Genomic DNA, 27,213 nt, shown 5'->3' with positions numbered 1-27,213 from the left:
GACTGAGGTGATTTCAAGATATTGTGCAACCACTTTAGATCCCTACTTAGAGCCTACTGATCTTCAGAAGATCGTGGCTTGAATCTTTTAGCCGGCTATGTGGCAATCCAAAGTCTAGTAAACCATACGCTGATATTACACCTAATCACTACTATTACTTTGTACGATAGATTACTATAGTTTCAGAAAGAGCACGAGAAACGAAGGCAAATGAAAGTCCCATGCTACAGGTGATTCAATATTGACCTGTACTTCAGTTAAACGCCTAGCATGGTTGGAAATCACTCTGAAGTTTTGATAAAAATTAGTGTTTATTAAATTTTGTTCTTAAAATTTTCTAACACTTCGAAACCATGTACATGTACATACTGTTTTAGCCTGACGTGTAGCACGTCAAGTCAACATGGCCAGCTGATTCAATAACAATTACAGTCATACTTTACTCTATCTTTCACATAACTTAAGGCCGCCAAAAAACGACTACACTATTCCAGGATTGAAAAATGAATTTGGAACATAAAGATTATTAAAAAAAAAACTTCTATCGAGAAAATATAAAACATTGTTTTACTCTGTTAAACAAAAATTCCAAACAAAAACCCAAACCAAGTTCAAAATATTTTATCCTGGTTTTGCCGCTAGCTACCGTGAAACAACCTACATTTACACATTCAAATTCAAAATGTTTTTTTTTTACAAAGTACAACACTAGTGAAACAACCCTATTGATCGTACTGAACTATTACTGCTGCACACGTACATGTTTCAAAAATTGCAACTACCAGGGGGGCTCCCCTCTTACTAACCCACCTGCGAATACATTCTAATGCAAAGCTGATAGGCGAAACGGCGCGTAACAAATTAAGCGCAATGGGTGCAGTTGCATGTGCAATAACATTCATTGTTATATGTGTTCGATGATTACAAGCAAAAAAAAAAACATTCAATTTTGTTTTCTAAAATTACACAATCGCCATATTATTCTGTTTGAATCAATAGTTATTGCTGACTTTTCTTTTTATGAAAATTACACAATAAACAAAACTCAAAATACATATTCTACTGTTCAATGGTCAATGGTTAAATTATACATATAAATATATATAACTCAATACGCTTAAATACACAACTTCTGATAACACTACGTAACGCTGCTAGTGAGAATCCGCCTAACTCGAGCCAAACGAACAAACTCTTCCATTTAAAAAAGTTTCTGTACGCTTGGCTTAAGTTATCCGAAATCTGTTTGAAACAACCGAATGAACAAATCTCGTTAACGTATGTATTACACAGCAAAGCTTCCAGAATATAAACATTATCATTACAAACGACAAAAAAGAAACACATTTTGCACACGACGCTAAAACACTCACAAATTGTCTTGCACTAAAATGTCCACGTAACTGATCGAATGGAGCAGAATTTTTTCCTTAACACAACACTAACTAATATATGTATATGTACTGCCTTGCTAGCTGCAACCGTTTCTTGCATGAACCGTTCTATATGAACAGGTAAACCGCTGCTTTCTCGCACGTTGTACACGTTACTCTCCAATTTGCTAACCACCGGCAAATGAAACTGGGTGTACGGTATTTTTTTAATTTATACAAATGCGTTTAACACCATTATCAGCACCAGGGTTTGGGGAAATATTGGAAACAGCTCTCAGTATTGCTACCACCAGTCGACAAATCGAAAAGAATCCAACAAAACCAACAGTAACTCCCAACACACCTCCACACTGCTGCCTGGTTTTTGGGGTAGCAGCCAAATGGCTCAGAACACGGCGTAGCAACACAATACACCATTTACGTCTGTGTTGATTGAAGGAGGAAAGAAAACACTACCAAAACGGGGTTTTTCTTTTCGAAACAACATGAAATACATACTATTGCGGTACAGCCATTGGCAACATTTAGGTGCAATCTTATTGCTACATCCAAACCACTTCTGTCCACAGCGAAGACACGATCATGTCATGATGATGTGGTGATCAAAGAACGTCTCACACGCACAACCATCCCATCCAGCTAGACACAGAAAACACTTGCTCAGATGACGTGTATCTAAAAGCGCCCTAACCTACGGACTAGTATTTGACTACATCTGGATTGCCCTGTAGACAGGTAACCGGTGCCGTTACACGGGGGCACACGGTAGCTTCAGACCAGGGGTTACTGACGTCGGATGTGACGTTGTTTACTTTCTATGGTTTTAGTTTACTTAGAGTCCGTCGATCCTCGGTGGGCTTATTCTAGAACAAAATGTACACTCTCACACGCTGGCCTGAATTGTACCAAGAGCGGTTCAGTTTTTGGCGGCGGAATTTGAAATATTCATGCCCGATCTAGCTGAAAACCGATACCAACCATGTGCTAATGTGGCCAGTAACAATGTTACATACTGTTACAGAATTTGTTGTTTTACAAAAAAAAATCTATTATTATTACGTATTTCCATACAACATTGGTAACGGCATGCAAATGTTTTTAAAAAATCTTTCTACTATATAAAGCCGGCACATTTTACAGAAATTAGATATCCCAAGTATTTACAAAATATGCTTGAACTGAATTATGCTTTAAAATCAATGTTAGAAATCAAATGGAGTGCTATGTATCATTAATTGGAATGCTATTAACAAGAAACGAAGATCATATTAGGGTATATTTTCGTTTTATATTTGCTACAGTACTTCTTGCGAAGGTGCGGATGTCATTTGGCAAATGGCTTGTCGTTAAATTCCGACGGTGCTGGCCACAAATTTATTAATTCTATTACAAAATTTCAACACGAAACATTTCTTTCTAATAACCATAAACTCCATTCATCATTCCAATCAGAATCATCTGAATTTACTTCTCATTAAGTTTTCTCATTAAGTCATCAAGTTTTTATGTATTCTCATACTATAATGTAAGAAAGTAATAAGTTAATATTTAGAATTATTTTTAAAAGTAGTTGTGCACAATAAACTGACTCACTTTCGTCACAATAATCACTACAGGTGAGAAGATAGTAATATGAATATCCTTTCAAAGCAAATTTTTACCCCATCGTACGATTTAACATAAAAATGTTAATTATTATCAAGATTATATAAATATTAAAATATGAATTTGTTTCGCAACTCTTTATTGCTTTCGGAATTTTCAATTTGTTTTTGGTCATGGTTACATATCCATATTAATTGCCAAGAGTCTTTTAATTTTAGATTAAATGGGATTTAAGTTCTTAAAAATAATAATCCTCTCTTCTTCTTCGTTTTCGCACCGATTAGCATATTGACCAGCCATCCTTTCAAATATACCCCAAATAGCCAAATTATCTTAAGCAGCTATTTTGAGCACGCTAAAGATCGCTTCTCTAATACGACTTTTGCAGTAGATAAACAGCTTCAAAGTTCGCCGTACTTTTAACCGACCCTTAGGCTGGTGGCACAGCTCCATCGCTCCTATTTTTTCGCATGGTCCTGTCAAAATTTTGTATGGGATATGACAGATCTCAAAAGCTTCCGATTTTATCGGAAGGTTGAAACAAAAATTTTTGTTTCCATCGGAAGGTACCTTCCGATTTTATTTGTCAAACTGAACTCGCTCGTATAAAACTCTCAAATGATTCTTTTTCTCGAGATGACAATGGCAAATGTTTACATTTATTGTAAATAAACCATTAACCATGGCAAACGTGCGTTTGGATGAAGAAAATCCATCAAATCCATAGTGAAATCGTGCGGAAAAATCGGAAGAGCTGTGCCATACATTGCGATTTGCATATGCGAAAAAATCGGAGCGATGGAGCTGTGCCACCAGCCTTAAGCAGCCTGAACGTCAAAATGTTAAAGAAAGTATTTATGCAAGTTTTATTTTCACGCAAGATTATGTTATTGTTATTATTGTTAATGTTATTATATTATTATATTACAAAAAACCAAAGAAAATGTGAAAAAATGACTCATTTCTGCTTGGAGTTGCATTTATACATCCTCCAGACATCAGTCACAATCACAATATTTTCTTTGAATGTCGAAAGATGCCGTTTAACATCGTTGAAACTGTGGACGCTTGAGGGCATAAGGAACTGTTAGCAGTTAGCAGTCAAGGCAAAACTTATCATTTGAGGTAAAATAAACGACACAAGAAACGTTTACATTAACGCACAGAAGACGACAGCGCTTTCATTTGATCGCGTTTACGTTAAATTTCCACCGATTTTTTTTTCCACCGGAAAACATTGCATTATTAAAGTTCACTTTTCGGAGCACATGGCGTCGTTTTGCGATGCCGACATTTGACAGATTAACGATGGGATTGTAAACAAAATGCCATCGAGTACCGTGTGCTTCTTGTTGAACCTTGTAGTTCCATTGTGAACCACTAACCGACCAATAACAAGCCCCATAGTTCCATCGAGTACTGTGTGCTTATTGATGGACCTTATAGTTCCATAACGAACCATTAACCGACCACTAACAAGCTCCATAGTTCCATCGAGTACGGTGTGCAGTTTAAACGACCCCAAGGTTCGGGCAAGGTTCGTTTTTTCGTTAAGCAGCCTGCAAGCAGCGTTATGGTTGCATTTTTATTAATTTGGCTACTTGGGACTACTCGCGATCAAGTTTGGTATGCTTACTACTGTATGCAATCCATCCCCGTTAAATACGTGGTACAAAACATGGTCGAGGTCATCCAAACATGTACCCAAGCAGTTTAAGTACTAAAATCAGAACCGACGAAATTACATATCTAATGTAAAGAAGATCGAATCTTCTGATTTATTAATATACGTAACTATTCACGGGGTTTTAAGTCTACCCTGGGTATACCTTATGTAATGATTGGCGATTTATGACTTAAACTATTTACGACTCAAAAAAAAAATCTCGACAATATCAGACACAGGCATCAATCAAGGTTTGAACCGTGGCCGGGAATATTGTTAAGCAAAGCATTATCGGCTGTACTATTTGACCGGCACTGTGAAACGCGTTCAAAAAATATGAAACTTTTGACACCCGAACACATTCAAAACAAACACCACAAACCCTATGTGTGTTTCTATTGCCATGGCAACTGTTTCAATATTCAACACCACACACAACATTGTGATCGATAGGTAGTTTTAGGTCGTACCAATTCTTTATTTGCGCGATAGAATTTTTGCTTTACAATCATGGTAAAAGATTTAGATTTTATTGGTGATATAAATGATAAATATGCTGCACTGGAGTTGGAGTTAGAGGAGAAGCTTGAAGCAGTGTAAGTTGCTAAACACGTGGCACACGTGCAACAACAAAAATGTATGACGTTATGTTGTTTTCTTTTTTCTAAGGATAAAACAAGAACTTACCCTTGATCCTAATGAGGTGAAGTGTAATAAAAAGATGCACTCTAACAAAGCGGAAGCCGTCCATTTCTTGTTGGAAACAGCAAGACGTAGAAATTATGAGCTGTTGAAATCATTAGAAATTTCCAAAGCAAGACTGCGGTCCCGTGCTACATTTAGTCCGCTGGAAGCTATTCTTCAAAAGGCGATTGGAAATTATCTGAAAGAAACATCTCTCGTTCCATGCAGTACGAAAAAAGTTTACGGTCCCACGTATGTTTAGTAAAGTTGTAATCCTACAAAAACCCAACACAGGTCGCAAATTGTTCGTTGTCGTCTTTGAACTTTGTGTTTTTGCAAATAAACTAATGTATGATGAATGAAAAATCAAAATGTAACTTATCTTTTATTTCTTATGCAACCTCAAATGTTTCAAAAACATTTCTTCCGTAAGCATAATCGTCCCTTTCACCCATTACTGCTAAAAGCTAAACATAATGAACCATTAACAAATGATGTGGCCATTGTGCAGGGAATGAAATAAAATTACTAAACTAACATCTAGGAGTATGTTAAACAGATCGTTTAAAACGACTGACAAATTCTATCCCTTGAATGTTTTGAAAAGCGGAGATTGATATTTCATCTGTGTGTGTGTTTTTTTTTCTATGTTTGCTTGTTGGTGTATGTATATAGTTTTATAACAATTGTAGCCTATTATATCCACCAGTGCTATGAAATTATTCTAACAGGAATTCGCTAATCTGCTTCGATACTCTATCGGGCGTCACTAGATGCAAATGATGCGATCCAGCAATTTCATAATACACTACTTTCGAAGCCGTTCGCTTCAACACTTCCATCACGTTCGCGTACACTTCAGGATTATCGAAGTTCATTCCGGGGTCGCCACGAATATTTAGTACCTTACATTTTATACGTTCCGCGTATGCTAGCACCTGTTCCATCGAAAACATACCTAAAAGGGCTACTTTTAATCTAAGATCCCTGGCAAAGTGATATCCTTCCTTGTTGAAATGTGCCGGTGCTAAAGCCATACCTCGCCGCATCAGCACTTCGACCGAATCGTAATCTACCGAACCATCATAAGCGGCTAACACTAGATCGATCATTTCTTCGTACCCGTAGCAGGGCATTTTCGATTCCGGTAACGTTTCGTAGTGCAAAAACTTGTCAATACAGTCTCCTGTACTGGCAGCCGTTTTATGGTGATCGCGCACAGTTGGCCCAGCAATATCGATACTAATGAATCGGTCTACCTCATCTGGAAAACTAGCAGCGTACATGAAGCTCAACGCACCACCCAACGAATGTCCCAGTAGAGTTAATTTTGTCCACCCGTAATATTTTACTATGCGCCGGATGAGTGTGATTCCATCCCAGAAAATGAAGTAGTGCATTCCTTTCGGGTAATGCGATGATTTGCCATGGCCTGGTAGATCGATGGCCAAAATCGGAATCTCTGGAGGCAGTAGAGGGCAAAGCCGATCGAATGTACCGGCATTATCCTGCCAACCGTGTATTGCTAGTACGGGTTGTTTAACTCGTGAGCCCCACCATTTGCCTGCAAAGTAGAGAAACTAAAATTAAATGCGGTTTTCGAAGAAGCACGTATATTGCTAGCATAATTCTTATATTAGCACTACTTTCCTAAATCCATGAAAATATTAGGAACTTTTAACCTTCACTCTGCACTCTGTGCGGTAACAGCAAAAAGCTGTTCTAAAGGAATTAGAATTAGATCATTTGTTTTGCAAATAAGCTTAGAGTGGTACAGTATTGGTATCAATCGTTCTAAATGTTCTAGGAATGTGTGCTCTACGGACATCATCAATTGTATTATCATATGGGTGCTTAGCTTATCATAGTTAATCAGCTGGCGGGCTTAACAGCACCACGCTAACGACCCCGCTGCACCATTCATCCAAAGCGTGACGAAACTATGGAACAATTACGTCAAGCATGAACAAGCATATCTCATGCAAACTTTGATCTTAGCTTTTAATGCCGCATGTTTTCTCTCCCTTTCTCTCACTTAACCCTTACCTGCAACAACACCCCATGGAACGGGAATTTCTATTTCCTCTATACTGCGCACCGTTCGGCCACAGCTGGTACCTTAAAAGAATAAACATAATGCACATACTTTCTCACTATTGTTGGGATGCATTATAAAACTCTAATTCTTTTTGGTCATCTCGCTTACCATTCGATGTTATTGCTTCACTCATTTTCGAGCCGTAATGTGTAGTCAATTAATTATTATGCAATATATAAATCGGATGTACGAAGCGGTTTCGCTTTTCGGCCAGTCTGGTTTAGCACTTCTTTTGAACGAACACTGTTGTGCGTGTACACAATCCTCGCTCAGCTGATGACAAGCTTCTCAGCGTGTGCCTGTTTTTTTTTTTAATTGTAAATTTTGGTTGCTGTGCGACACCTTCTCTACAAACACCTTGCTGTCAGTGAAAATTCACGTCAATTGTGACTTCCAAGGTGATTACACACACCTCACACGTAAACATGTATGTTTTCTTTCATTTGAAATGTTGAAATTATCGTAACATACCTGCTGTTATTCATGAAAACAAGAAGGAACAAAGCTCTGCAACAGCGAAAACATTCATACATTTACTTTCACTGCCTTTATTTCATAAAACCAGACACATATGCACCTATATCGTCACATAGTTCATGTATGCGATCGTTCGGTAAATATTCTAAGGCCAAAATAGCGTTTCCTACACCGATAGTTTCTTTAATCGTTCTTCCTCGAATCCAAATGCGTCCATTCATGCCCGCTGCTATTTCAAACGGCAGTTCCTTTGCCAGTAAAGCCAGGAAAGTGCATTTCGGGTTCAATATCTTTCGTATCAGATTCAGACTGCAGCATATCATGAATCCTTCATGTAGCACACCCAATTTACCTTTCTTGCCATGGGAGTCTACGCACACCAGCTCTGGTTCAACGTCAGGGTGAGCAATAAGCAGCCGGGCATACACAATATCACCAACGTTCACGTCCGGTCGGTTTTTCTTCGTTGCACCTTCGAAAGCCATGTACGATAACGAGGCAGTCTCGCAACTGCCAATATCTAGACGAAATATATCTCCCGCTTTGGCCATCACCACACCAATGACCAACTCTCCACGATTCGGCACATAGCGTCGCTGGTATGCATCAATCCAGAACGTGTTGGGATGTTTCATCTTCAGCTGTCCGCACTTGCTAGCCCGCACGGTGTCCTTCTCGATGCGTAACCCCGGGCCAAGAATTACTTTCTTGTTTGTCTGCATCATGTCCGTCGGTTCGACAATGATATCGCCAGCTAGCACAGTTCGATTGGTATTATCCATCGTCTTCAATTATTGCTACGGTACAAATCTTCACGAGCCGATCAAAACTAGCCGGTCAGCGTGTTGTTTATTTACATTACACTGACAGCTACATGACACATGAAACAACATTCGCCAACCATCTCTTTTACCCGCAATGTTGTTGAAAAACCACATAAACAATTTTTAGCGAAAATAAACTGATTTTAATTACAATCAGAAACCTCTTTTCTAGATAGCGTACTGGTGTGATAAGTTAGAATACATTGTTACAATCGATGCTTTGGTCATGGGACGAAAATATTACTGTGATTACTGCGACAAAAGAATACAAAACGATTACAGCATTATCAAACAACATAATGTAGGTCTCCCGCACCTTCGAGCCAAGGCAGAATACTTTCAGCAATTTAAAGGTATGTTCGAACATCGGTTTCATCTGTCCTTGTAATTTAAAACCTTTTCCGCTTTTCACAGATATAGAGCAGATTCTTTCAGAGATCAAACATAAAGCACCATGCCGTTCGTTGAAAGACGGCAGCGAATGCACATTTGGGGTACTTTGTAGATTTCGTCATTACACGCCGGAACAAATTTGGGACATGGAACTACTTGGTACGTTCCTCTATAATAAAGAGGGCCGTAGCCATGAAACAAATTATGAAATTCTTTTCATTTTTTCTTTTTTCAGTTAAACGGAAACAGTTAGTTCGACAGAAACTATCAGAACGGTTACGCAAATATATGCGGAACGTAAAAGCACGATCAGAACTATTCATTCAAAAACGGTTCGATCGAACTGCAGCGGAAACATTACCACCTTCCATGTGTAGATTGGAAAGCTCCAGTTTAACGTCCAGTTTTAATCCTATTTGTGGGCGTTAAAAAACATCCCGCAAAAAACAGTGCGATCAACTAAAATAAAAGAATATTCTTTTCGTAATCAAATTTGACCGTCAATGCATCGAATCTATTGTTTCACATACAAAAGCTTACAAACTACGAAAAATCTCTCATTTGTTAACTTATTTTTAAACAAATTTAAATGTATAAATGAACACCAGTATTTTATTAAAATACATTTATAAATATCTTTATTTCTGTTTGCATTTTCTACAATTGAACTTCTGCAATTTTTCAAACCATTTTCTTCATAGAAATTATTTGAAAACTTGTAACAAAATAAATGGATATCTGTATATGAATTGATATGAGATGCACTAAAAAATTACTATCAGTGGACAGCTTTATTGCATGTTCATGTACAATATATGCTCTATGCTTATGCTATAGAAATAATTATTTTAAAATAATTTAACTCAATTACAAGAAAAAAAATGGAATTGCTCTGCATATTCTTGTATACCACAATGCGTATCATATATCTGTTTGCTGAATGTATGCATAGATCAGTTTCTAATTACACCTAAAAATTGCTTTCCTCACATACATGTTTTCTCTTTTTATATTTAATAATTGTGTATCGTATCATTCTTGAAATGACCACTCTTAGCGACATTTATAGAAAACAAAACATGTAGTATAACAGATCAATCTCTATATGAGAGGAGATGGACACGATCATTGTTTTACGATCTCTTACCCTTATGCCTACAGAGTGGTTGAAGTCACAGCATCAATGCCATGCACCAGTATAGTGGGTGGAAGATCGAAAGTAAGCTCTGTCAATAGATCGAGATAATGGTGACACTTTTCCTTGTAGTCAACGGATGATGTAGCTGGGGGCGTTGGAAGATACATGAAAGTCACAGCCGTTGCGTTGGATCGATCTCGAATAATTTGATTAATTCTAGGGCGATTTGGGGCATCAACGACATCATTAATATAATGCATTTAAACAAAAATATAGAAAAAAAAACATTTAAACATACCTTTGCATGTACAATTTCGACCGATTGATGTTTTCTTCTGCCATCATCTGGTTACTATCACTGTTACCCGTAAACTGCTTGAGAATATTCCGATGTTTCGCAAAATCAATGTCTTTGTTCCATTCGGGAATCTGCAAACGATCACAACAGCGTACCAAATATTAGTTCGTTAGCCCGCAAGGGAAAGGGTGCCTTGCCATTGCCGGTCCTACCTTATGGATTGATGCTGAAATTCTCAACAACTTCAATCGCTGATCAAGTCTATGTTCTGCAGGACGTTCGAAAGCAGCACTGGAAAGGGCACATTGTACGTTCAATTACAAGTAATTTATGTTTCATTGTACAAAAATCTTACCTATTCTCCGACACGGTTTCAGACTCGCAAAGGAACACACGCAACTCGAGCTTCTTCCAGATGGGTAACATTTTGATGATGCACGCCAACTGCATCATAAATTGTGACACTACATCGAACGGGTCTTCGTTCTTCGGTTCGAAAATGTTCACCGGCCACACATCAATGTAGCGGATGTGATTATTGCGCGCAATCATTTGCTTGTCCAATCGATGAAAGTGACGACACAGGCACAAATTCTTTCTCATCCTTAGCACATCGTCGATAATGCGCACGTATTCGACAACTCCGAGCGATTTTGATTCACCGCTCTTGCGGTACGGGAACAGCTTTATGCCATTGCCGTCAAACTCGTTCGTTTTGTACGGTGAATCCTCACTGGAACGAGTAATGAGAAAAATAGCTTTAATCATTGAACGATCGGCAGGCTTTTTGGGAGACTTACTACTCAAAGAAATCTCTCGATTGTTCTTCATCGTAGAAACCGAGAATGGTGGTATTCGGTTTCATTGCTCCCATGCCGGAGATTCGTATTAAATGCTGTATACCTTCTCGCACACTTTTCGATAGCGTTAGCTCAACAAATGCCTTCACCTTCATGTGGTCCACTAACGAAAGCCATTGTGTATATTCCTCTATCGTGGGATCATTCGACGAATCATTATCCGTAAATTCGCCTACCTTCACGTGACCGATCACATACGAACCACCCTTTTTCATATCGTTTACGAAATGTATCAGTGGACAACAGGATCGTGGACTAGACACCAGAAGCAACATTTGAGGGCGCCAAAACTTCACATGATCCTTTCTGGAATCTAACATCAGCAAATATTTGCGAACCTGGTGGAACATCAGCGCCTGCGAAATGGAGCCCCACTGTGCGCCTTGACATGCCGGAGAAAACAGGTGCAACGCAATCACGAGCAAAAGGCATAATATAATACTAGACAACGCATAGATGGAGTTTATCACAAACATCATAATTGCGGTCCCGAGCAGACCAATAAATGCGGTATGCCACGAAAAATACTTGTACGTCGGACGGAAATTGGGTGCTCCCGTAATCTCGATGCCTAAGCACGCCAAGTTGGTCGCCAGATAGGAAAGCATAAACAACACCGAATTGATTTGTGCAATCGTGTTAAGCGAACCGATCAGCAGGATTGTTTCCACCAGAACCCAGCTCGCGATTACGGCGGCAATGGGATTATTCTTGTATGTGCCCTTAATGACGAAGCTCATCAGTGGCCCAAAAACGCGATCCTTTGCGAGCGCTTCCATGACGCGGCTAGCACCAATCAAATTGCTGAGGCCAGTAGAAAAAGTTGCCGTCAAAATTCCGATCGTTACAAATGTTGGCCAAAGATTGATTGGGCCAAGAAATAGAAAATTATTTTGCAACAATGTACTCGTAGTGGTGGCCGCTATCAGTATGGACAATGCCATGTAGCACAGGAAAGTAAAGAGCACGGCCGACAGCGTGCCCGCGGGAATGCTTTTCGAGGGATTTTTTAACTCTCCCGACATGTTTGCTCCGGCCATTATGCCAGTAACACCCGAAAACAGCACTCCGAATACTACGGCAAAATTCACCTGATTTCCGTTCGAGGTGTAATCTTTCGTATAATTTGCGTGCAGATTGGACCAGAGTGTGTCCGCCTGCAGGCCAGTGTAGCGGGCTGTAGTGAAGTTCACCAAATTATTCTCGTGCGGTATGCTTACATCCATCGGGCCCTGGGTAAGGAAGCTGATGTATGTCGACAGTAAACAAATGACCACAACACCCAGAATCATCATGGACGTTTTGGCAAACATTTCCGCACCAATTAGCACGACAATCAGCATCAGTGTATTAAGCGAGCTGCAGTACAGAAAACGCCACCAGCGACCGTCAGGAATTGTGCCACTGCCGACACCATCCGAAGGGCCAAAGTTTTGTATAATGCCTTCCGCACATCCAGATATCGCCAATCCACAGCCTACTACATTCGCCAGAAAAAACAGCGTTCCGATAGAACCGCCAAATTCCGGTCCAAGTGTGCGACTTATCATAACTAAAAGAAAAAGAAATAAACCATACAAAACAAACATGTTTAACAATGCGTCACTCTATTCGTGTGGGCGTATACTTACAATATACGCCACCACCCTCAACGGCGCCGTTTGTCGAAATTGCACATACGGAAGAAACGGTGAAAAGCAAAATGACGTAAGCGATGATAAACTGTAGCAATGTAACGTAGAGACCAGCATTGCCTACGATGAAACCTGCGAACGAATCATAACGGCATTATCGTACACAAACGACTCATATGAGATGGGTGCAGTAGAAAAAGTTATATTAAATTATCACTCACCAACTCGAATAAATACTAGCGCACTAAACATGGACAAAGCTACAGGACAAAATACGCCAGCAAATGTTCCCAACGTGCGACCCGAACTGGCCGCTGGGTCGGAAATGCTACCGAACTCCACGTATCCGGCCGGATCAGTCGTAGCCGCGGGTGAAGAAAACAAGCTCCCGAACTGTCTAAACAATCGAGACGTTCCAGCACCATTGGATCCTCCCGTAATTGGGTACGATTCAGACGATTCTACGGGATCGTTGTTGGTGCTTCGTGCATTGTTTTGTGCGATCATTCTGTTCACTGTTTTCGAAAACGAAATATCTGCACAACTTCAGCGTAAACGATACTCGAACGAGATTTGTGCTTTAAAAACGAATCATACAGTTCAATTCAATGAGCAGCAGCACCTGCAAGTTTGATGGAGGAGGACTGGTTGCAGGAACAGCTGTTCTGAAACGGAAACAAAGCACGTACAGAGAGCGAACGATTTGCATCTAGTACACAAAGGATTTCACATGTTATCTTGTTGACCAACATACTTTGCGAGCGTTCAGTTTCACTGCAATTAGCACAAATCAATTACTAAACAAATCATAGCTCAAAATTGTACGAAAGTCGCTCGAATCACTGAGTCATTGTTATGTTAACATTTACGAAGAATACATGTTGCGCTATATTTTGATGGTGCTAAATTCGATCTCAAACAGCGGATCCTGCTGCTGCAGTCGGAATATTTACAACCAGTACTTATTATCGTGTAGATGATCTTGGCTAACACACTTATTTACACAGAGAAAACTGATTCTTTGCTATGGATGCAATCCAAAGCGTAATGAGATGGAATGTCAACAAACTCACTTCTGCCCATCAAATCGTCTGCTCTCATCCGCTGCACGCGAAAAAAGAGGTTACAATGATTGTAGGCCAAAAATAGCACTTTATGCTAGTTTTTATCTAATGAAATGAACCCGATGAAGCGTAAAACATAACTGCAGTGCAAAAAGTGGCGAATAAAAGAAAATGCATCGAAATCAAACACGGCACATTTGAATACGGAAGTATAAACATAAGCGCGCATCAGTCGACTGAAATGAATGTTTGTAAACATATCCTCATCTGATTTGACAGTTACAACTCTTTCAAATCAATCGGCCGAAATGCTGTTGGCGTACACGTGTTTTTAATTTATTCCTTTGACCTGCTGTTTTCTCATAACTAACTTTATTTCTTTAGTCTATCGTAGAACAAGAACACTTTAAGATGGACATTAAAATCATCTGCCGATGTGGAATGTTTGTAATCGCAAATGCGCTATACTAAGCACCGTTGGAAAAGGGAAAATGTTTAGCTCCTGCTAAACGATGCATCTTGCAAGCTCGTTGATTCCCTGTTATGGCATCCAATGCTTCATTTTGTTGGCGAGCGAGCTTGAAATCGAATATATCCATGTTCTCCTGCTGCCGGGTATAATTTTTAGATTTTACTATCGGTACAACGCCGCCATCAATCTAAAATCATAAAACTATATTAAGCGGCTGCAATGACCGATATGTGCCCAACCAAATTTTTCACCAAATAGCATAGCATTACTCACCAGATATCTCAAACTGACTTGGGCAGGAGTTTTACCCACGGACAAAGCAATTTGTTTAATACATTCACTTGTTAGGAAGGGTAGCTTTTGCTTTCCCAATGGGGCGTATCCCATGACAAGAATTTGTTGCTCTAGGCAAAATTGCTGCAACTGTTTTTGGTTGAAGCCGACCGAACATTCAATCTGATTCACTGCTGGCACAATAGATCCCTCCAATATGAGAGCGTTGAGCTGATGTTCGTTGAAGTTAGAGACCCCTATTGAGCGACAAATTCCTTCCTGATAGCATTTTTCCAACCCAAGCCACGCGTCTATTGGCCTGATACTATCGTCCACTGGACTCAGCATTTTTCCATCAGTCCATATTTTCTCATCATACTTCAGTGCAACAGGTGTGTGCATCAAGTAAAGATCGATGTAATCCAAACCAATACGTTCCAAGGACATGTTGCAGCACTTTTCAACTAGATCCGGCCGGTGATACGAGCCGCACAATTTGGAGATGACGAAAAAATCTTCACGTGTCAAGTTTTCGCATTCGCGTACTTTATCTCGTATAGCTTCGCCAACGATAGCTTCATTACCATACGCTACTGCCGTATCGAACATTCGGTAACCCAAATCGATGGCTGTCTTGATGGCTTCCTTTCCATCTGCACCCGTTATTGAGTACGTACCAAGTCCGATCATCGGTAAGCTTATCAACTGTTGATCACTTAATCTGATGCTAGTTTTAGGTACCATGGTTTTAATTAAAGACAAGAGATTCACACTTTACTATACTACCTGCACGGATCTTAATGGCATGTAAAGAAATCAAGAAGGAAAGTGACAGATGTAGCACGATTCAATACAAACGATACAACGATACAAACGATTCAATACAAAAACACAATAATATCGTATGGAAAATATATCATAATATGCCCTTATACGATATCTACGTTTACAGATATTTAAGAGATTTATCTAAACTATTCCAAATATCATTTCTCATGTGGAAAAGCACAACTCCATTCGTGAGTAAGATTATACTTTTATTGATATACTTTATTTCCAAAAGAACATTCACAATTCATCCCTTTCTCGTTGACGTATGTTGTCCATTTCATTAATGTCTACAATCGTTTCAACGAACGAATCACGCCTCCCGGAATGTTCTACCATGCAGTGTAGGACGATACCGTTCCAAAACATTATTGTAAAATGCATAAGATACTTGATTTGTTAGTGTTGAAAATCAAATTTTGCCTCATTTTGTTGCTGCACCCATTCGTAGCCACAGTCGGAAAACGAATTGCACAATTTAATCATATATGTAGGTATATCACCGAAAGTAGTAGAAATACTATCATTACTTAAACTGCGATGCACTAATGCGTAAACCTATTACATCTTTGCCCACTTCAGCCACCTTACAAACGGCACACGTCACACCTTTATACGCTGGCTGATACGAGGCAGAGCATAAAGAACACTTTTCCTCCGGTTTCCCGCGATAGATCGGTTTATACGTAACTGCACAAAGCGTGAACGGATTGTGCTCGTCGTAATGTAGTGTATGTTCGTCCGTTTCGTTCATTTCACAGGCTTGCAAAATTTTACGAGCCTGCTGTGCCACTTCGGGACGCGGGCCAAGCTCTAGCAAACGTCGGGCAAACGAGGCAGCCGTTTTATAGTTCTTTAGCTTGAAGAACAGATTCAATGCGGTACGCAAGGTAAGAATTTGATGCACCGGTTGCAAATTTACATGCGTGAAGTATGCAGCCAGCTCGCAGATACGCTTTTGCTCATCGAGTGTGTTTTTCGGAAGTGTTTTCCGCACTGTCTCCATCTGAAGCCCTACAACGTACTCGCGGCATATTGTGAGCAACTGTTGCGCTTCGGCTATTTCCTGTCGTGTTTCCACAACCAGTAGCGGTATGCAGAGAATGACGTTTTGCAGTTTTTCGATTGCTTCCACAAATTTGCCGGTTGTCGTTAGCTGGTAGCAAGCTTGCAGGTTTTGAACGAGATCGTTTAACTTGAAGGCAAGCGTAGGGTGGCAATTTTTAGGATTCAACTCCTTCCAGTTGCGATTGGGGTGTGCAGAAAGCGATGTGACATGTGGTAAACTGCTGTAGGACGTTTTAGATGCTACGTACGATTCCATGAAGAGTTCTTTATACGGTGCGAAATTTACGACTCCAACCTGATCGTTTAGCAAGCGGCAGGCTGAATCGTACGAACCAGCACGTACATGATCAGCAGCAAGCTGCGAATTCATAGTCCAAAAGTGCGAAGGAAGATGCCCTTTTGGTGGGGCGGCAAAAAAGCCCTTATTGCCGGCCGCATTTGATGCTGAAATTTTCGATATCAATTCCTCCGGGAGCTCCAGATCATCGTCGCCCACATCCCAACCAGCACCTTCTCCGCCTTCACCGGGTTTAGCCTCGTCGTCGTCCTTCGCATCCTCATACCGGTCAGCGTCATGCAAGTCATCATCCACACCCCATCCATCTTCCTCTTCAGCTGCCTCGGCTACCATTTCCGTCGGAGCTAGAGCCTGATGAACGGTGGTTGCGCCACGCGACATCATAGTTCCTTCGAAAAATCCCTTCGAAACTGTCAAAAGCGGCCAATTACTTTCAGCCTGCTGTATTGGTACAGGAGGCCGTAGGAATTTGGCATCATTCAACACTTCCGGCAAATCTTTGCCTTCAGCAGCAAACTCTTCGGCCATCTGCGCAGCATCCTCCTCCAGGCCATGAGTCTTCGCAGTCAGGTAAGCAAGCGATGTTTGCTTACAGTTTTTCAGTATCGATACTCGCTCCGCAACGTCCCCAAGCAGCAGTGCTCCCTGGTACTGGGCCGAAACATCCTTGCGTATTTCAGCAATTTTGTTCATCTTCTTCAATTTATCCAGATTTCCCGTTATCAAATACAGGAAGGACAGCTTGTCAAAATTCTTTGTGCGTTGATAGCACATTTCCACCACCTGGTGATTTCCTTGCATTAGAGCGCTCTGGGCCAAACGCTCCCAGCACTGCTTATCGTCCATGGCTTTGGCCGCTTCCAAGGCTATCTCAATGTTGCCGCATTCAAGTGCAAGCCCAAAGCGCGTTTTTTCATCCTTCACGAAATGCAGCGCCACCTCAGGGTATCCTTTCTGTTGCAAGTACGCAATAATACTTTGTCCCACCAGTCGAGCATTACGCACCATGTGAAGCACCTCTTCATACTTCCGGTCGATTAACGCCATCTTAAACTTGTACTCCGTCGTGTCGATCGTAAGTAAACGGGTACGACACTCTCGATCCAGACAGAACACCTGACTGTTCTTAACTCGGGTAATGTAAATCGGAAGATCGAGCGTTCGAATGATGCCATGATCGCCGTTATTGATCGCGTACTTGATGTGATTCGACGTGGTGTAAATGAACACTCCCGATTCGTCCCACGCTCCGGACTTAATTCTTGCACTTTCATGAATGGAGCAAAGCAAATCTAAACGTCGATTGCAAATGTTAAGCGTATGCTTAGCCAACAGTGCCACATTGTTCATGTCGGTGGACCAGACGACGTACTTGCACTTGGCAATCTTTACCTGAGCCAGAGAGCGAAGCTGCTGTACATCGAAAAGAGTCACATGTTCCGGTTCGCGCAGAAGCAACATACCCGTGCCAGCGTAGAATATCTCGTCACAAACGGGTGTTTGTATCTTTTTAGTTACTTCGTTTTTGAAATTTTTTATCACCAACTGATTGGCGCGATCCAGAACTGCAAACCGATTTCGTGCCACCCAGACAGCCGTTACACCCGACGAACGTTTGCTGTCGGTTTCTTTGTTCTGCGATCCGCTGTCTTTTTGTGGTATGCTGTACAGATCGTAAGTGCTATTTTCCAAGTTGGAGGTTCGTGTGCAGAGTAGCACAGCATTTAGCGCTGGATTGTACGACATGCTGTAAACCGGCGTTTTGCCTCCACCGCGTATAGTCATCACAACCGAGTCCGTATTCGTGTTGAAATCAAGCTCACGAAGGAAGCGTTCCTTCACATAGTACAAGCAGTTTCCGTACACTGCATACGCTGGACGCTCGCGTTCGAGCTTGAATACAATTGTGCCGGAATCATGGCCGGCTGCGAATAAGTTCAGATTTGGATGCGCTGCCAATATCCAGAAGCGTTCATTTTCACGCCGGAACGTATGAATGCATTGACGCTTGGTCATATCCCACACACGTATGCTGCGATCTTCGCTGTTCGAAATGATTAGATCCGCTCGTGGATGGAACAACACACAAGAGACGTTGTAGTAGTGCCCACGGCACGTATCCACTTCCCATGCCTTGTATTCGTTCATGCGCCACAGCTTCACCTGTCGGTCATCCGCACCGGATACGATCAATGGCAACGAGGGATGGAAACTGGCCCAGTTTACTCCCCGATCGTGACCTTCCAGGACGTGTTTTACCACTGCATCTGCTTGCCCGAAAAGGTCCGTTGCGCCAGGGTTCTTCATGTGGTCATCCAAACCTGTGGGTCCCGGAGCAACATTTTTCTTCCGTAGTCCAGAAATATCCCAGATGCGCACGGTTTGATCCAACGATGCCGACACTATGATGTCTTCATCGCTCGGATGGAACTGAGCGCACATAACGTAGTGGTTATGACCGGTCAGCACACAAATGCACGACCGTGACTGCCAGTTCCAGATACGAATGGTTTGATCATCCGATGCGCTCAGAATCCACGGATACTCGTGATGAAACACAGTGGTTCGAACATAATCTAAATGACCCAGCAGCGTAAAAATGCACCGGCGCTGTTTGTAGTTCCAAACCTTAATCTTGAAATCGTCGCCACCAGAGACGAACAGGGGTTGCTGATTGTGAAACGCGATGCCACGTACCGGGCCATCGTGTTCATCGAACTTTTCAATCAGTGTGCTTATGCGATAGTCCCACAGCTGAATAACGCCGCTGTGCAAACTGAAATCAGGAACAGGCAATCGTTAGTATTGCATCAAATCCAAAAACAAGCCAAGGAATCGCTAATGGTGTACCTGGCCAAAATCCATGGGCGTTTAGGGTGAAACGACAAGCCTTTCACACGGGCCGATTTGGTTTCAAAATTAGTCAACATGCCGTGGCTTTACTGTGCTGGTAAACCTTAGTAGACACAACACTCGCTCGAAATATTCGACGACACACAATTTTCTAGAATCAGCTTGTGAATCTATGATTATTTCGTTCGAAATCTCGCTATTGAATCCGACTGGCTATCTTTTTGTTGAAAAGTTTTTTTTATATATTTTTTATATGACACGTCAACCTGTCACCGATGTCAATAGTTGCCCAAGTACCATATATAAATTGATGATCAAAATTACACAGTTTTGGTACCTACATAATTTTCTTTCGCAGATTTTATTTCATTTTTGTTGTAATATTGATTTCCTCAATATTTGGCAAATGATTATGAATAAAGTCCAATTCTTTTTTCACCATGATTATCTACGATAACAACAACGTGTTTGAAAATATTTCGTACGGATGAAATTTTCTTGCTCCGTTTGTCATTTCCAATAGCGGAAGTCAACTAGATGTCAATCGTGGCTGTCTTGCGTTCTTTTTCCGGCAATCGAATTTGTGTGAAAGACACACTTAATTTTGCTGCAGACTTAAACAATGTCGAAGAGAGGTAATTTGCGCTACTATCAGTACTGAGTGTTCCCAGAGGTGTTTCGATACTGCTGCAGTGTCCCGTGACGTTGAACCATGTGCAAAACGCAGTTATTATTGTGGTAACAGACAGGTCTAGAGGCGTGTTTGACCAAAGCAAACCGATGCGAACTGAGTAGTGAATGCGGTGGTTGGATGTCCGGAGTACACCATTCTGGCGGTTGGTGATAAAAAAGTTGACGAATAGCTAATGATGTGTTTGTTGATTACTTTCGCCTACAGGACGTGGAGGATCCGCGGGAGGAAAATTCCGCATCTCGCTCGGTCTACCGGTTGGCGCCGTCATCAATTGCGCTGACAACACGGGTGCCAAGAACCTGTATGTCATTGCTGTCCACGGCATCCGCGGTCGTTTGAACCGTCTGCCGGCTGCAGGAGTCGGTGACATGTTCGTAGCAACGGTGAAGAAGGGAAAGCCAGAGCTGCGTAAAAAGGTGAGTTTGTAACAATGTTTTGATTGCAAGAAATGTGTATATGTTGTATTGTATTGAAACACTTCAGAGTGAAAGGTATTAACATGACATTTTCCATTTGTAGGTAATGCCGGCCGTCGTGATTCGGCAGCGCAAACCGTTCCGTAGGCGAGATGGAGTTTTCCTGTATTTTGAGGACAACGCTGGAGTGATAGTGAACAATAAGGGTGAAATGAAAGGCTCTGCTATCACTGGACCCGTTGCGAAAGAATGCGCTGACCTGTGGCCTCGTATCGCATCCAATGCCGGCTCGATAGCTTAAGGAAAGCTGCGCACAGTGAGAAAATTTGCTAACCAACAACAGCATAAAGTACCGAATGCCGGAGAGTTTGTTATGTTTCAAATGTCTTCAGTGAAACATCCAACGTTGCTCGGTGATTGAAGCATCATCAGTTCAAGAACCGCGAAAGCAAATATAAAACACATTGGAACCCAAATTCTTTTCGATGTGTTTTGTGTGTTTATAGTGTGCTGAATTAAGGGAATTCGCTATATCGATAGAAATTAATCGATTTGTGCGAGTATGTGGCATAGATCGATTCATGAATGGTGCATTGTTTAGATTTTTTTTTTCGGTAACTAGGTTGTGTATATGGTACTGGACAAAGCGCCTTCTAATCATACCTTGCGCCGTGTTCATGTTGTTTCTGACCAGATTGATATTCCTTTTATAACAGGCAACTGTATGAAATTTTCACCGGTAATGTAGACTGCAACCCAGAGGAACACCAACCCACGTTCAGGTTCACGGTAGTTATATCGTTAGAAGATTACCTACGTACCAACGAATAAAGAAACATTGGTCACAGCTGCGCAAACGAAAATATGAGAAACATAACAAACGCATTAAATCAAGTGAAGTTTCATTCTACGGCAAATTTTGCTTATTCAAATTTCAATATTCAACATGCAAACCACCGCCAATTTACTGCAGCCTCTGATGCAAAGAAATTAAGATACTCTCTAGAAATACGCAAATAATATTCATTTTTATACCAATTTCAACTGCCCAGGCCCATCTGCCATATTTGTGTGCGTCAGTGTTTTTGCTTCGGCTAAACGTTAGTATCAGCTGTCAAAAAATCATAAGAAAGTTGCCGGTACAAGTACGAAAGTGCATATTCTACGGGTAGCTTGCACAAGCAATAATATTCATTCCGCCCGCAACCGAAAGCAACAGAAATGGATCGAAAATCTTTGTTGAAACTACTGGTTGGAACCATCGTTAGTTTGCACGTAGGATTCTACATCATTAAGCCATTAGTGATATCTCCTCGCGAAACAAGTCATCCTGGTGATAGCTCCAGCCCACCAAAGTATTAAGTAACTGCAGCACATAATATATCGTTAATATATTGACACGGTGCACATTGAGCAAACGAGAATGAACATCCGTTTCTGTGTTTATTGAAAATACAATTCGTAGTAGAGACCATCACCCAGTGGGAGTGTTTTTGTAATCTGGAACGCCGATACAGGGTGGGAGTTTGAAATGACGCGACACCTCAAACTCCCACCCTTCAGTTTTTGAAATTCAAAGCCACATTCCAGGTCGGGTAAAAGTCGTAGCGAAGTTCTGGAAACGCTGATGAAGGTTCCTTATCATACGACTCCTTTACTTGCGGATGCGATTCATTTACGTTTCCATGGCCACTACCGGAATCGGATCCGCTGGTACGTTTGGGGGCTGATCGTCGCCATCATCACGCGGTGGTTGGCCACTGGAGGATGCCTCAGCAGCACCACCACCACGACGAACTATGTTACTCAAATATTTATCGTTCTCTTGCTCATCCAGGACGTGGAAGTTTTCTCCCTTGCCCACGATTGCGATCGATATATTCTTGTTGTTCAGCTCCACCTCGTTTGGCAGTGTATCCTGAAGCGCTTGTACCCCATGACGAATGAGCTCGTCTTTAGTGCAATCTGGGAATGTAGCCAGATGCTTCTCGAGATACGTACGGGCACTCTGAGAACGGGATCCAATCGACATTGCTTTGCAGTCGAAGAAATTTGCGCTTGGGCATGTTTGGTAGATGTGCGGACCCTGATCATCGTAACCGATCACGAGTAGGCCAACACCGTACGGACGCCGGTCATACCGTTGTGTGCAGACTTGCATCTTGTTGCCAAGGTTGCTAATCAAGCGTCCTACTGGATAACACGCATCGTACGAGTACTTGTAGTTCAGACATTCCTGGCGTAGATAACGGCTGAGGATTCGGGCATCCGCCGTGATACCGGCGAACGAAAGACCAAGATGATCATCGATGGAAATGATCTTCTTTTGGTGAGACGACAGCTCGGATGAAGCACGTTTCAGAGCAATTAAGACGGCATAATCCTTGTTTTTCAATCCCACCGTTGCAGAGCCAAGCTTTACGGCCTCCATCGCGTACTCGACCTGATGTAGACGGCCCTGTGGGCTCCATACCGTCACGTCGCTGTCGTATTGGTTGCGGAACTTAAAATTTAAAGCACATCAATTTGTTAGGTTACCAGAGTGGAAAACTGCAAAATCTTATGTCTGGAAGCCATAATGAATGTTCCATCTATCGATTGTAGGTGGTTTTTAACTAACTTGTGAAATTAACACGAACTTACCATCTTTCTTGCCTGTTTCTCTTTGCAATTACAATATTATTGCTTTGTCACGAATTCGGTGCTTCACAACAAATGACAACCGCTTTTCCACACATCACTGTAGGTTAATTCTTGGCCATCCAAGATGACAATGCTGAAAATCTTTTGACATTTAAATATAGCAACCTTCAACCAAACAGCCGTTCACAATTTGATTTCATCGTTATATTCGAACGTTCTGTGTGTTGCGAGTCAAGAGAAGAAAACCGTATGTCCCAAACGTACAGGAATAAAATAGTGAATCTTCATTCGCCTAACAACTTTGAAATGGATGTTAGTTGCTTTCAGGTATAGATGATTCCATACTATCGCATACTGAATGTCAAATCGTTTTAGAATATCAAAGGTGGATCAGCCAGAAATGCATCTTCTAGGGCTGACTATTCGGCTCCAAAGTAAAAATATGCCGAGGAAACCAGTAGGTATACGGTGAAGACGATACAACAGGTCAACAAGTTAGACACTAACGGGACAATTTTGAAATCAAATGTTAATAATTCATGCAGTAAATCGTGCCCCGGTGCAGTACCATCGATTGATCAGATGATCTGCCATTACATTTATTTTAGTGACCGTTGTTGAGTATTTTTTCTCTTGTCAAAGTCTATGAGCTAAATATTGTTTAAAATATAGTCAACATAGTTTTCGTTGATCGTTTGTAGATTTTAAATTTTGGTTCTTTAACCAGGACAAGATGATAATGAGTTAGACGAAATCACACCAATATCATTTTATGTGTCCACGGTACAAAAAACGATGAAAAGGAAGATCGGAATTTACTTTATGATTGGAGTAAACACAAAAACCAACCCCCCAGAAATGTGTGGTGTAATGGGATTGAAAGCCAATGTTCTACTTCTCTCCCCTATGATGCTGCTGGATTCACAAACCAGCCCTGCTGCAATGACCACGTATGCCGTAATCAGTATGTCGCCAGTATTACTTTATTTTTATTGCGGCTAGTGAAAGTATCTTTCGATGCTTTCCGGACGCGACCTCCTGCCTAAATCGTGTAGCGATTACAGAGCCCCGGCTCTGGCTGCAAGCACGGGTGTTTTTATTTCGTATGCCGGGATTCGCAGCAAACAGGTAGTGCTCCTGCTTAAGACCACGGATCGTATCGTATTTGGTATGTTGCGGTTGTGAGTAGATTAGGTTACGTCAGAAGCAGATTATTTTACCCTCAAATTTGTACAGTTTGCCATTGGCACGAGGCAAATGCGTAAAATAAATAACAAGACATAGTTTTGATAAAAAAAAACTAAAATAAGAAATAACACTAAATGTTGTTTATTCCAATTCCATATGAGTAGCAAAATTTTGGTAGAATGTGGTAAAGTTTTCCAAAATTGAACAAAAATCAGTGTAAATATTTACCACCAAAATCTCTCGCTAGTGCCGTTTTCGACCCCCGTACACGGGGTTTACTCCCGTCCTATAAATGTATTAGGCTATGGAATGCGGCAAATTGATGTTGGCATGATTTCCTCCTAGTACAACTATCACGCTACAGCAAAACATTTCATCGATATCGTTTTTGTGCCTGTAAATAAATGTTTTAGTGGTGTTTTGCGTTTGTTTCTTATTCCATTAACTACCATGCGATCGGTTTACGCCGGCGAAAACGGTAAGATATGCGTGAATAGCGTGTGTGATAACGAAATGCTTAACCTGAGGTTAATCAGCTTTTCTTCTCTGTTTGTTATTTTACACGATATTTACGAACAGTTTCCTTTTTGTGCAAGGTAGCCGTACATGTTAGTTTTATTTTAAGTTGGAAAATGTGGCATTTTAACAAATAAAAATTAGATAATCATGACTATCATAAGCAATCAATTTGCAATTCAAAGTATAAATTGTGTTTAATGTCTTTTCAACCATCATTATTCCTGGTCATTTCTATTGGTCCCACCGTCTCATCGTGGAATAAGACGATGTTGAAAAGATTTTATAATTTCTTGTAGGTATAACAAAAAAATGAATATTACACACAATATTTTTTTTCTCACTCTGCAACTACGTCCCGTCCGTAATAGCAAAAAACCAAAATGACCAAGGTACAATTTTACCGTAAACTATTAGCCTATATAACTATTGCTTTTCATTCCGCTCAATTGGGGCACCTACGGGGCCTTTAACGATATGATCGGCGATTAAAATACGACGATTAATACGCGGTCTGTTGCATTGGACGTTTTGATTGCTACTGGCATTCCCGGCTGACCCGCAGCATGTTTTAGCTGGCGAGTTGCTGATTGCTCCGGGTATTAATCTAGTAAATGCTAAAGTGAAGTTTAACGGCTAATTTGATCTTAAGTCACCCGGGACTCGCCCCAGCTTGGACACGTCTGCTAGACCAGGTGATACCGAAAACGGTTGCCCTCATCAATTGGCTGTTTTGAGTGGTAGGGTATCTTAGTTTCACACGGGTTGGCGCAGTATACAGTTGAATGGCCGAAGCGTATTAGATAATACTTCTTTTAATTCGTTTCTGTAACGTGTACCACCAGTAACACGAGGGAAGACTCGCAGTACGCATCATTCGCATTGATGGGACCAATATGGACTTCATCAAGTCCACTCTTGATTGAGTTAATAAAGCACGAGCGCACCAACAGAAACGTTAACTCCAATTACAGTAAACGAAAATAGGTCAAATCACAGTGCTAAATTGTGGCAAACCATTGTAGGAAAAAGTATATTTATTACATGAAAAAAACACCATTCAACGCTATTGTTTCTAATCTGCGAAAACAACTTTTTAGAAATAGCTTGATATTTATTCTTCTTCTTGACGTAACGACTACTACTAGGTCAAGGAATCTCACTGCATGGGATTTTGTAGCGATCCTGTCGTATAGAACCGGTGCCGCTTTCACATACACCATCGGTATGTCATGCATCAATTATTCACTTAACGTTGGGGTTTTCGACTTAGTCTGTCCTTGCAAAATGTGACAATATTTTTCATATCATTCGGATTCACTGTCGACATATTACACCAGATTCATTCCTACCTTCTCAAAACTTGTTGAACATTTTATATAAATTATTACATTTTCTACCAATTCAAACACAATTTCTTCTTTTCTAATGACATTATTTACCCGCTGTTGTTTCAAAATTTCTTTAATGTTATTACCAACCAACCAACCCGCAGTTGAAAATTGTGCTCAGCATACGAAAGAACGGATCCGGGTGGGTTTTGGTATCAGTCCTTTTGTTGTGATGAGTGGCACCATCAGCACTAAACAAATGAACGAGTTTCCCAGAAACACTAGAATGATAGTAGTACCTACCAAAACCAGTTTATGTAACAAGCATTGTTGTTTGTACTCTTAATTTTGTAATTTGAACCTAAATCGCCATACCTACGATTCGTTCGTTGCCTTGGTGATTGATTGAGTAATCTCTAAACAGCCTAAAGCGCCTATACTCACATGTTCTCCCCTTTCCGCATACACATGCGCCACCCCAGAGCCAACCCCGTATCA

The 27,213-nt window shown here is 41.0% G+C and overlaps 9 protein-coding genes across 11 annotated transcripts; 3 read left to right on the top strand and 6 right to left on the bottom strand.

The window, feature by feature from the left end:
- Nucleotides 1-5,093: 5,093 nt before the first annotated feature.
- LOC125761891 (uncharacterized) lies at nt 5,094-5,721 on the top strand. Its single transcript, XM_049423450.1, has 2 exons — nt 5,094-5,261; nt 5,335-5,721. Exons 1-2 carry the CDS (start codon nt 5,176-5,178, stop codon nt 5,609-5,611), a joined length of 363 nt encoding a protein of 120 aa, XP_049279407.1. The 5' UTR covers nt 5,094-5,175; the 3' UTR covers nt 5,612-5,721.
- Nucleotides 5,704-7,714, bottom strand: LOC125761880 (probable serine hydrolase). Its single transcript, XM_049423437.1, has 3 exons — nt 7,556-7,714; nt 7,396-7,467; nt 5,704-6,913 (listed from the first exon to the last, which is right to left on the bottom strand). The coding sequence occupies exons 1-3, from the start codon at nt 7,578-7,580 to the stop codon at nt 6,069-6,071; spliced, it is 942 nt and encodes a 313-aa protein (XP_049279394.1). The 5' UTR covers nt 7,581-7,714; the 3' UTR covers nt 5,704-6,068.
- A 261-nt stretch (nt 7,715-7,975) lies between these two features.
- Nucleotides 7,976-8,780, bottom strand: LOC125761884 (exosome complex component RRP40). The gene has a single exon (XM_049423441.1). It carries the CDS (start codon nt 8,704-8,706, stop codon nt 7,996-7,998), a length of 711 nt encoding a protein of 236 aa, XP_049279398.1. The 5' UTR covers nt 8,707-8,780; the 3' UTR covers nt 7,976-7,995.
- Nucleotides 8,781-8,813: 33 nt separating this feature from the next.
- On the top strand, nt 8,814-9,645 carry LOC125761889 (zinc finger matrin-type protein 5). Its single transcript, XM_049423448.1, has 3 exons — nt 8,814-9,101; nt 9,163-9,300; nt 9,377-9,645. The coding sequence occupies exons 1-3, from the start codon at nt 8,975-8,977 to the stop codon at nt 9,568-9,570; spliced, it is 459 nt and encodes a 152-aa protein (XP_049279405.1). The 5' UTR covers nt 8,814-8,974; the 3' UTR covers nt 9,571-9,645.
- Nucleotides 9,646-9,913: 268 nt separating this feature from the next.
- Nucleotides 9,914-14,383, bottom strand: LOC125761863 (solute carrier family 12 member 9). Of its 3 annotated transcripts, none has more exons than XM_049423417.1 (8): nt 13,826-14,383; nt 13,293-13,736; nt 13,069-13,203; nt 11,378-12,989; nt 10,933-11,310; nt 10,790-10,868; nt 10,578-10,708; nt 9,914-10,495 (listed from the first exon to the last, which is right to left on the bottom strand). In XM_049423417.1, the coding sequence occupies exons 2-8, from the start codon at nt 13,576-13,578 to the stop codon at nt 10,297-10,299; spliced, it is 2,820 nt and encodes a 939-aa protein (XP_049279374.1). In that variant the 5' UTR covers nt 13,579-13,736; nt 13,826-14,383; the 3' UTR covers nt 9,914-10,296. The 3 variants fall into 3 exon arrangements, with proteins under 3 accessions (XP_049279374.1, XP_049279375.1, XP_049279376.1); XM_049423418.1 differs by having other exon boundaries at nt 13,293-13,731; XM_049423419.1 differs by having other exon boundaries at nt 14,145-14,383.
- Nucleotides 14,384-14,490: 107 nt separating this feature from the next.
- On the bottom strand, nt 14,491-15,811 carry LOC125761881 (dihydrodiol dehydrogenase 3-like). The gene is made up of 2 exons (XM_049423438.1): nt 14,881-15,811; nt 14,491-14,794 (listed from the first exon to the last, which is right to left on the bottom strand). Exons 1-2 carry the CDS (start codon nt 15,622-15,624, stop codon nt 14,603-14,605), a joined length of 936 nt encoding a protein of 311 aa, XP_049279395.1. The 5' UTR covers nt 15,625-15,811; the 3' UTR covers nt 14,491-14,602.
- An 89-nt stretch (nt 15,812-15,900) lies between these two features.
- LOC125761857 (coatomer subunit alpha) lies at nt 15,901-20,190 on the bottom strand. The gene is made up of 2 exons (XM_049423404.1): nt 19,925-20,190; nt 15,901-19,850 (listed from the first exon to the last, which is right to left on the bottom strand). Exons 1-2 carry the CDS (start codon nt 20,002-20,004, stop codon nt 16,235-16,237), a joined length of 3,696 nt encoding a protein of 1,231 aa, XP_049279361.1. The 5' UTR covers nt 20,005-20,190; the 3' UTR covers nt 15,901-16,234.
- Nucleotides 20,191-20,430: 240 nt separating this feature from the next.
- Nucleotides 20,431-21,513, top strand: LOC125761890 (60S ribosomal protein L23). Its single transcript, XM_049423449.1, has 3 exons — nt 20,431-20,562; nt 20,826-21,037; nt 21,141-21,513. Exons 1-3 carry the CDS (start codon nt 20,550-20,552, stop codon nt 21,336-21,338), a joined length of 423 nt encoding a protein of 140 aa, XP_049279406.1. The 5' UTR covers nt 20,431-20,549; the 3' UTR covers nt 21,339-21,513.
- Nucleotides 21,514-22,418: 905 nt separating this feature from the next.
- On the bottom strand, nt 22,419-23,803 carry LOC125761882 (proteasome subunit alpha type-1-like). Its single transcript, XM_049423439.1, has 2 exons — nt 23,681-23,803; nt 22,419-23,540 (listed from the first exon to the last, which is right to left on the bottom strand). Exons 1-2 carry the CDS (start codon nt 23,681-23,683, stop codon nt 22,713-22,715), a joined length of 831 nt encoding a protein of 276 aa, XP_049279396.1. The 5' UTR covers nt 23,684-23,803; the 3' UTR covers nt 22,419-22,712.
- Between the last annotated feature and the right edge of the window lie 3,410 nt (nt 23,804-27,213).

The sequence above is a fragment of the Anopheles funestus genome, chromosome 2RL (genome assembly GCF_943734845.2).
Source record: "Anopheles funestus chromosome 2RL, idAnoFuneDA-416_04, whole genome shotgun sequence".
Taxonomy (NCBI): domain Eukaryota; kingdom Metazoa; phylum Arthropoda; class Insecta; order Diptera; family Culicidae; genus Anopheles; species Anopheles funestus.
The sequence above is the reverse complement of the archived record's forward strand: the minus strand, read 5'-3'. Positions and strand labels throughout refer to the sequence as shown.